The sequence below is a fragment of the Gadus chalcogrammus genome, chromosome 15, assembly GCF_026213295.1.
Source record: "Gadus chalcogrammus isolate NIFS_2021 chromosome 15, NIFS_Gcha_1.0, whole genome shotgun sequence".
NCBI lineage: Eukaryota > Metazoa > Chordata > Actinopteri > Gadiformes > Gadidae > Gadus > Gadus chalcogrammus.
The window spans coordinates 12,987,321-12,998,023 of record NC_079426.1 but is presented as its reverse complement, the minus strand read 5'-3'; the positions used below and the strand labels follow the sequence as shown (position 1 = coordinate 12,998,023).

The following is a 10,703-nucleotide window of genomic DNA, read 5'->3' as shown; positions in this document are numbered from 1 at the left end:
GAGAATACAAATGCCCCTTTTTTTTGATGAAAAAATGGCAGCTCTCCTTTTTTTTCTCAAAGCCATATTTTGGCAGGAGTGATTATGGGGTTTGTGTTCAGATAAATACCGCCAAAACAATAGCGTGCAATCAGGACTTCATAAACTGGTGAAAAGGCCACAGACGAATTAATGAGGGTTCTTCTCAGTGCCAGGGGGAGACACACACACACAACCACTCACACTCTCTGATGGAATCACAGAAAGTCTATCACAGACATATTACAAGTAAATCGTTCTGGACGCATTTTATATCCAAACGAGGCGGTGGGAATAGGACTCTAACCATGTAATTTACTGCTTATTTGGTTGCTTGTTGTTAGTCAATACACTCAACACTTAACTGTTTGCAAACGAATTGGCTATCACTGTGACCATGGTGGTAAATGGTTAAATCTGTTAACTTTCGTATGTCATCAAACCAAAACAATTTGATGTGAAATGCATTTGCTGTGTCGAACAAATAAGGAAGGACTACATCCTCTTCATTCACCACATCCTATTTAGATGACCTACATTTTGCCTCTATTCTCCTTTCATCATAAAATCCTCTCCCCTCACAGAATATTTGAGCAAACGTGTGAAAAGATATTCAACATAAAGATGGTTTTATTGTAAAGGTTGTAGCGGCAGACTATGTCTTGCACGGCGGCACGGACTGGATGACCTTTTCCCCCACCCTATCCCCGCCACAGAAGTTGTATCTGTGTCAGAGAGAGAGAGGGAGAGAGAGAGAAAAATGTAACGGGGGGGTTAAAATTTGTATTTCATTCGCAAAAGACACTTGCTCTTTATAAAACAATGCTAATTTAATTTGTCTTTGATCGTGACTTTGCGTTTCAATGTATGCACTTTAACTTTTAATTCACAACTAAGGTTGTGCGATCTCTCCTGAGGGCAACATCCTCCCTAATCCCCATAGCAACGGATGCTTCAAGTTTCATGTTTAAGCAGTCGTTCACACCTAGTCTCATGGTGCCCTCTAGTGGTGAAACCTTTAAACTCTCGCTTTGACCGTCAATACAGTCCTAGAACCATGCAGTATTCTAAAATCGTATGGGAAGATTCTAAAATACTTTAAACGACTCTGGAACTTTCCTGATTCTGGATCAGGTTCTATAAAACTGGGAATGATTCCGGAACTTCCCGCTGTGAGAGATGAAGAAAACGGGAATGATTCTTGGCTTACGTCTTATTGTCCTTCCCGCGCACCAGCTCGATTCTGGAGGCACTGTATGTGGGCTTAATGGGGTTAAAGATATGGTTGTTCCATTGGAAGGTCATCTCCTTGATCTCGCCTACATCCTTGTCGGTGTTGATGAGCAACTCATAGAACCCTGGAGACAGCATGCCCCTGTGGGTGGAGGTTAAGTGTTAGACTTAGGAACACCAAATGTCTTTATAGGTAGCTCAAATTTATTTTATATTTTTCAAATTAACTCAACACAAATGTTTGATATATTTTATGAGGCGGTGGCACCAGGATTAGGTGGCACAATAATAACTATAACCACAAATGTACATGAAGGTTTCAGGGCAGTTAAATCTAACCTTTTGATTATTTAAATATATTTAGACATTTCTATCAGTAGACGCCATGGCCATATGTACAGAGGCTCAGAAATGTTAATCTGTACCAATCTGGAATAGAGTACAAACATGGTTGTAGTTTTTTGTCTTTTAGTTGTTTGGTTGGGCGTCTTACACATGGAGCTGGATAGACTCTGTCTCTTCGCGGTCTCCCTTCAGGGAGATATACATGAAGCCAGGGTTGGGCCAGACGGATCCTTCCAGCAGGACCTTGGCTCTGTAGCTGTACCCTGGAAACACACGATAGAAATGGGTGGTTTCCGAATCAGAAGTGGTGTGATTTCAGTAGGTTCCCATACAAGGTATTAGTTTCGGTACGTTGGTGCAAGAAGGAAATAAAAGATAATATTAGACCTTTTGTTCATTGTTGACATTGTTTATGTCGATATGCTTTGTTCAAGAGTTTTGTTCTTGTCCCCATGCTTGCAATCGACTGGCTCAGTTGACAATCTCGTTCTATATTCATTCAAATCACCAGGAAGTGAGCCCTTCATTTTGATTCAGAAGTGAATGATTAAGGCTTCGGTCCAATTGCTTAAAAAAAATCACTCCTTCCTATACTTACCTTCACCAATTGGTAACAAATGTTGCCCTGCACTCAGAATTCAGAATGATCACATTGCCTTGAACGTGGCCAACAACCTTTTTGTGTTACTACTAAAGTATTACACTTTTTGTAATAGTACTTAATACCAAAAGATATATCTTAGTCTTTGCTCCATAATAACATGTAATTATATTCAGCGTGAGTCACTTTGGATAACTTGGTATTACATTCATGCATTGGTACTTAGGACAAAAATGGCTGTTTTTTGTGTAACTAGGTATGACAGTCATGCATGGGTACTTACGACCAAAAGGCTCTTTTTTTCCTGTGGTGAGGAAGAACTTGGTCCCGGTGGGGACAGAGGTCAGGTTGAACTTGATAGCTGACTGACCCATCAGGGGACAGGAGGCCCCGGTACATGGGAAGCACATTCCCTGCAGAACACAGAGACCCGAGGAGACAATGACGTCCTCCGATATATATAGTTTGTACCGAACAACTTAATTGACGTGGCCTACAAAAAAATACTTTTTGGAGCTGGTTTGCATTTTTTGTCTACAAATTCTGAATCAGATGAAGGTCAAAAATACATAACGCCATTCTACAATGGTGTTGTGAAATATATATTTGTGCACACCATCTGGTTATGAAGTCATATCTATTAAACTATGATCATGGCATTTTATTTCCAGAGTGTGCCATGATCATATTTGAATAGATATGACCTTTATCACCAGACATGCACTGCACCTTTACCAAACAACAATATCTACACCATTCAAAAGTGCGGCTTTTCACTTTTTCAGAAAACATTTTATATTAATGGCCATCTTGTAGATGGAATATGCCTAAAGTACATTATTTAAGCGTTCCGCTTTACGTCATTATGATCCAAACGTCTTTGGAACTTTATTAATAAAGTAAAGCCTTACAGTTACCTTGTATAAAGAAAACATGAAGGAATTCATGTTTTATTCACATTTCAAAGTTCTGCTCTGTGTGGGACCTGATTCAGTTCATGACTGCGTCAGAGACACGACCCCTCATGTTTACCAGGCTCCGAGCGAGCCCAGAGGGCCTGATGGGTTCTAGCGAAGGCTCCACTCTCTGTTTGCCTGGGCCCCGGTCCCGGAGCAGGATGAACTGTCGTTACCAACGGCGACAGCTGCAGGCGGGGGGGGGCGCGGCTTGTTGTCGCCGTGGTGGCGTGGGCGAGCAAACTGGGACGACTAAATCAGTGGTTCACAGCCATATCGGTGTCCTGGGTGACAGGTGGTGGCCCCTGCTTCATACATGCGGCCACTGTGGTCACAGAGCCGGGGCCAATTTCTCCTACAACCCCCCCAATTCCCTACCCCTACCAGCCTGACCTACGAAGGGACAGAGAGCCTTGTCTGCCCCCCGCTCCCCCCAATATAAACATGCATATTCTATCTACGCACATTAAAATACAACTACACGTGCACACACACACACACACACACACACACACACACACACACACACACACACACACACACACACACACACACAGACACACACACACACACACACACACACACACACACACACACACACACACAGCCATCCCTATAGTTCCGTCCTTGCCCACATACACGTACTTTACTCACACATATAAACGTGCTGAAGAATAATAGCTCAGGGTTCAATCCTCCTATCCCCGCAGACTGTACTGGAATCCTTAAGCAAGAGCCCTAAGCATGGGTACTTGTTCCTTATATGACCAATCCTGTACATGAACAGGATCTCACATGTACTTGTTTGTACCAGGCTGAATTAACCTGAATTAATCGCTTTGGATAAACTCCTTTGCTCACTAAATAATGAAATACATAAGAGTAACACCAACACACGGTGAGACACTCACAGCGGCGAAGCTTTCCTTGTCGGGGCAGGGGTAGGCCACGAAGCCGTGGGCCTTCACTGTGCTCTCGCTGTAGTACTGGTAAGCCCGTGCGTGGTTACAGCCGTCAAATTTCACGTTGCCTGGATTGAGGAGGAGAAGGAGGCAGGAGGTGAGGTTTGGGATTAAAATGGGAGGTGGAGAGGTTTAGGGTGGATGGAGGGATAGTTGCCTGACCGCACACTAGCTAACTGTTCTGTCAGCCATTCAGGACTGATTTCCTCCTTGAAATTAGACTCTAAGTATCAGTCAATTTAGGTAACATAGCATGTTGTGGAGGATTTTAAGGAGTTGTGAGTTGGAGAGAATAGGAGGTGGAGGAGTGAGGAGGTGGAGGACAGGGGGAGTGTGGGTTGGAGAAGAGTGCGCGTGCGGAGGAGTGAGGAGGGGAGGAGCAGGAAGGAGTGTTGTGTTAAAGAGAGGAACAAGGAGTGCGGAGGAGGAGCAGGAGGATGTGGAAGCAAGGAGGAGGGGGGCATGTGAGGGGATGGTAGGTGGAGGAGTAAGGAGAGAGTGTTGAAGCTAGGAGGAGAGGGAGGGAGTGTGTGTTAAAGCGAGGAGGAGTGACGAGGAGAGAGTGTGCTAAAGGGAGACAGACAGATGACATTATAACAGCATTGTTTTTTCTCCCAGCAAGGGTCTACCAGCGGACCCTCAGCTATGCGACACTTGCTCCCCCCCCCCTCCCCCCTTATCTGGGAGATCAAAGATGGAGGACTCAGCTGTGCATAATCCCCATTACCATCCTCCTCCCCCTCCTCTGTAGCTACAGCCTCATGCTACTTGATCCCCGCGACGCCTCTGCGGTACATTCCAAACAGAACCCACTGTTCCATCTTTTGGAATATCTCCAATGGGAAAAACTTGGGTCTGGACTGGAAGATCTGTGGCTGGTGACAACGTTCCTGTCTAGCCTCACTGGTGGGTCAGGGCATTAAAACCCTCACACCCCTCACCCTGCTGGGGATTTATTCCCCCAGGGGGGTCAGCCATGCTAGGAATAACAGGCTATAACTCACGGTATTGTAAGCGATATTGGATAAAAGCGCTCACCAAATGGCGTCTATCTTCTATCAGATGCATCAGATTGTTTTAAAGGGGAACGGTCAAGTCAGTATTTTTTTTTATAGAAGAAGATAATGGGTTAATGGTAATAATGGGTTGAGGGTTGTGCAAATCTTGGACTGCATCGTCAATCCCACTTTCTTAAAAAAAGATCTTCGGAAAACGTGGACCTTTCACATTGATTGATTGTCATTGGTCCGGGATTTGCAGCCTCAAAATCTGAAAAATTTCAATGGTCAAACTTTTCGGGAATCTTTCTGTCGGTTCCAACCATCTCCCTGGGCCAGCTCACCTTCCCAGATGCCGTCAAGATTGCTGGGGCTGCCGCTGTTCTTGCTGCAGCCAGGCATTAGCTCCCCTCCATTGGGGTAGAAGTCAATATGGCCCATGTTCCCAGACATCCCTAGACCTGCAGTTGGTAGGATCAAATGGATTTTGTTGAGAAACAATGAGGCCATGCGGTACCGTTTTCATGAGATAATTTGTTAAAGTGAATACCATCAATCAGCGAGGTTTCAAATTAAATCCTCAGAATTTCCAAATGACAAGTTCTCATTGTGTTAATTTACCTCCTAAACCCCAAAATTGATAGAATAAATGTTGGTTGTTTTTACACTTTGGTTTATGTCTCTGGTTTTAATGTTTTAAATTATGTTTTTGGCCTTACATGTAATTATTAAACAAACAGGGTTGAAAGCCAGAGTATAGCAGAGTCATATCATGTGGCTTTGTGTTCAGAGATAAGGGTAAGCTGATGTCCATCAGCTTTTTTTGGCGACTCATCATTGTGCCTTCACGGTATGGCTGGCATGTAGCAAGCATGTAGAAAGTGTGAACCGACCAATTGCGTACCAAGCTTGTTTTTAGTGAACGGTAGTGAATCAGTGTGAATCACGTCTACGAAGGCGGCGTCGCTAGTATCCAGGCGCACGTCGCGGCTTGCTCCCTGGAAGTATGGCTCCACGGGATCCAAACCTGTCCATGCAGTAAGGGGACAGAGAACGATTGAATGGAGTCTATCTCATCCAGCTAGTAACTGTTAGAAGGTAGCTCATTGGACAATGGTGGTTGTCCAATATGTTGAATGGGGACAACATACATATCTACTTCATAAAATGCATTGATGATTTTGACATCCAAATTCCATGCTCAGAACACACAAACTGTCTGTCCTTTTGGGCAGTTTTTGACGGGCATGCTGTGGGACATACCGGTGATTCGTGCGAGATTGGGGACCAGTCTGCCGACCTCGCCAGCGGCGTGTGCGCCCAGGCTGTGTCCGATAATGTGGAACTTATCGGCCGTCTGCTTGTAGTTGCCCTATGTCACGCCACCAAGCACAAAGATTAGATCTAACCAAAGCATGCTAGGACACTTTCTTCTGATATTGACTTTTACCCTAAGGTTGGAGATGAATCTATGTGTAATACTTTGTGTAGCCTATACACACCAACTAGAATTTACCTGTATTTTTTTTTACATTATCCTCCCTTAATCTTGCTGAAAGATACTACCCACATTTTCAAATTTGGAAAAAATTGAAGACCACACACCTAACTATAGATGAGGGTGTGTGGTTTCCTTAAACTAACCGACTCCGTTCCCGAACAGTCCTGATTCACAAAACCAAGTCTCCTGGAAATCGCAAATGCAAGATTGCATTTGCAAACAATCCTTAAGCATAAGCTTCTCAAAAACTATGGACGAAGTCAAGGAGGCGGCGTGATAATTGACTGTACACTAATCTGTTTCCCAAATTCTCAACATTTTTGCTTTTTCTGCCATGGCTTCTGTAGTGATTACCAATCAGGGTTGCTCCCAATTGGCTATTATCTTTCCCATCTAACAATCCACTCACTAAGTAGGCCTACTCGGCTGACCTCAGGGTTCCCCGCACAGTACAGGATATTGGATCATACATTTTTTTATTTAGAATCTGTGTGGCCCTGATCAGGTTTAACACACTCAACGACACAGTACAATCTATAATCTGACCAGAGCAACAAATGGGAAATCGGGCCCCAAACATCGGTTGATCACGGCACCAATGTACCACCGGTTCTCAGACCCAGACTGTGTAGTGGGTGTTAGGAAAAGTTGGGCCTTTGACGACATCGGTCCGGGATCTTGGTTCCACAAATCAGACCAGTTAAGACAACGGTCCAACTTGGCCAGGGAACAGAGTGAATGTTGCAGCTGAATCTCACAACTTACGTATGTGCTATAGCCGTGCTTGACTATACTGGAAAGTGGAAAAGCTTGAGGGTCCCCTATAGGGCACTGTGAGTGAGGTGCTACCCTGCCGGGCATCTCCGCTACACCAGACTCACCATGAGGAAGTTGATCATGTGGGCCACCTGGGCCGCCACCACCCTGGCGTTGTTTGCGGCCTGGGCGTACGGCGCTCTAACGCCAGCCTTCCACTCCATCGCAATGCAGTTCACACTGTCCCACTTGAGCATGTCCTGGTAGACGGTCACATCATGTATTAGAACAGCCTCAGGAACCACAGTGAGGCCCAAGCCTGTGTAAGGAAGTGTGAAGGTGTTAGTAGCTGCTCCTGCCAGCAGAGGTTCTACATACCTTGCACATATGCTGGGCCCAGTCCTCGTCCTTGGCCTCCAGGTATCCTGGGATGATGAAGCGTGTTGCCTTGAGCTTGTTGTAGTTGGTGACCTTCATTATTTTTGCGTCTGCCTTGATCTCCTGCCGAGGTTAAATCCAGGATTCAGTTGGTTTATAATGCTATTGTTTAGTCTATTGAGTTATTACACAGCCATTTGTATCCTAAGCGACTTACAGAACACGGCTCCATGTCATTTTAAGAGCAGGTCAGGGTTAGGTCATCAAGTGAATAGTGCCTTTGTATCTGAACTGCAACTGTAAGTTGCATTGGATAAAATCGCATTCTAAAGAAAATAATTCATAGCCTAGGAAATAAGACAAAAAAGGTGTGACTCCAAATCAATCTGTCAATCGTTTAAAAATAAATATCAGAATCTGAGGCGACTCTGGCGGTGGAATTGACTCTAAACAAAAGAGTCTATAATCTCGTTTGTAAGTCATTTATTTAGTTTTAAAGCCTATCTATACCGATCTGTGTTGTATTCCTTGGGAAAATATATTTATTGTACCAAAGACGAAATGGCGAAATGGAAGTATAAAACTTGCATCTGTTTTTTGTGATTTTGATTTGAATCTGTGACGTGGAATCCGAATCAACTAACGAATCAACGGAAACCTCCATCCCTACGCTAAAGATCGACCGCCCCTCTGCTCACGTGGTAGTACTTGTTCTTCGGGGTGAAGAGGAGGAAGCGCGTTTCGATCATGCCCGGCACCCAGGGCAGTTTGGCGAGGGGGCGCTCTTTGGTGCCCCCCCATGGCGGCAAGTCGCTAAAGCAGCCCAAGCCATCGTAACAAACCTCATCAGCTGTGGACAACAACCACGAGTTGATCAGGATGGTAGGCCTACTTCGACAATTGGATGCATTTCGGTTTTTTCAAATGTGCATATATTTTCAACAATATAATTCTTAGGACTACATCATTTGAGAAATTGTTCATTTGTGATTTACAGACAATTATTTTAATTAGCATTTCATTTGTTGATGAAGTCCTGTGTAGTTTTGTTACCTGCCTAGTATGTTCATCTGCTTATTCATGTTATACAGGACACAACACAATATTAGAACTATAAGAAATATTGAGATAACTTGCCATATGCTGAGCCAAACAGGCAGAGGACCGCACCAAGAACCCAAATCTGCGTCATCTGGTGAATAAAAGGTCCATGGGAAACATGTCATTATAAAACAAAGACAGGAATTATCGACACCAAATCCCGTAATTAAGATGAACCCATATCTAGTACTTACCTCTGAGCAATAGATCCAACACTCTGAATATAAGCAGGGGACCTTTTTATAGAGCAACCAGGTGTTTTCCTCCCCAAACGAGAATGGGAAACCCACAGCTGTGTTGGTGTCAAGGACACGTCACTCATTAATTGTTTGCGGTGGAGATATTTGATTAGTTAGGCCTACATGTGTTTCAAAAAAGGCCCTTATGTACACTAAATGTACAGTATATGTCCTGTTGTCTTTTCACTTATCACTTGTTTGCGGTGGAGGTATTTGATTAACACGTTTTTTTAAAAAGCCTTTATGTGCAAGTTTGTTCATGTAGGCCTACAGTATGTACGGCCTGTTGTCCCCAAGGTTTGAAGCGTTTTATTCGTTGGAAAATCTTGTTTGTCTCATGCTTTGATCTGAATCAAAGGATGTTTCAAAAATGGCAAAAGGTGGAACAATCATAGGCACCTGTGTGTATCTATCCATTATCAGGGTCCTGTACAGTGTGGGTGTATCAAGGGAATAAAACCTTTCTGGTGCACCAGACTCTATGGTGGATGAGAGAACTGATCATACATTTGACCTGACATTATTTTCTTTGCACTTTAGTGATTAAAGAAACGCACACTCATGCTTTATAAAATATGTACAAATATGTATTTAATAAATATTTTTATATTGAGCAATAACACCTCGAACAACATGCTACATCCCAACCACCTAGCCTCGAGCTTCACATGCTGCAAGGAATAATAACCAATTGATAACGCACTTTTTTGGTTTGTTTAATTTAACATGTCTCAATGCATGGATTAAGATGCCAACAAATACAACTTAATTAACCTTCCAATGTGTCGTATTTAGATGCTGGTAGAAGGCTTAAGCGAAAATGTTGCACATTGAAAGTTATAGAAGCTTAGTAGCCTATAGTTGTAGTTTTGCTGGGACAGGAACGCAACTCAAACCGCAAGTGCGAGCTGTCCGTTTAACCTACTTTACCGCCGAGTTTATTGATGCATTTGCACTGGAGAATACGAGCCAACAAGCACTTAGCTTTCTGTCTCACCTTAAACCAAGCAGATAAAGAAATCGCAACTTTATTTCCACCCTCCTCCCTTATTCGGCAGGTGGCAGGTGAACATTTTCAATAACATTTCAGTAGGGCTAGGCCTACTGCGGTTTCATAAAGGTAGGCTACAATCAGTTCATTTATAGGGGCGGGGGCCAGTATAGTGGACAAAATGTGTACGTTTGTTTTAGATTCAGTATAGACTCTCATGCGGCGCTTGACCAAGGTGTTTGGGTGTGTTGTTGGTCTATTGTGTCGCCGACCTGGGCCGCCCATGAAGGAGTCCAGACACGATGCTGCAAAATGTTTATTTTGTGTTGAGTCCAACAGATGGCGTCAGACAGCAAGCAATGCCGTTCCTCTTTCGCTCTTCCCTCAGTGAATCGCTCTACCTTTAATTGCCTCCATTCATATGGAGTCACGATTTAAGGGCTTTATCTTTTTGATAAGGAAAATCCAGTTCGTAGGCTTAATGCATACGCGTCTAGTTGGTGGTGTCCCGAAACAACAATATTGGGATGTCTTATAATCTAGTTCTCTGCGCATGAACGCCTCCACACGGAACAAAAGATGTTAAATACACAGTCGCAGAGAAAATATAAAATATTTAACGGA

General features: G+C 43.7%; 1 protein-coding gene across 1 annotated transcript; it reads right to left on the bottom strand.

The window, feature by feature from the left end:
• Positions 1-524: 524 nt before the first annotated feature.
• On the bottom strand, positions 525-9,110 carry LOC130405191 (inactive pancreatic lipase-related protein 1-like). The gene is made up of 13 exons (XM_056610215.1): positions 9,044-9,110; positions 8,886-8,940; positions 8,447-8,598; positions 7,749-7,871; positions 7,496-7,630; positions 6,377-6,485; positions 6,018-6,140; positions 5,458-5,574; positions 4,065-4,183; positions 2,481-2,610; positions 1,745-1,859; positions 1,229-1,393; positions 525-743 (listed from the first exon to the last, which is right to left on the bottom strand). Exons 2-13 carry the CDS (start codon positions 8,938-8,940, stop codon positions 674-676), a joined length of 1,413 nt encoding a protein of 470 aa, XP_056466190.1. The 5' UTR covers positions 9,044-9,110; the 3' UTR covers positions 525-673.
• Between the last annotated feature and the right edge of the window lie 1,593 nt (positions 9,111-10,703).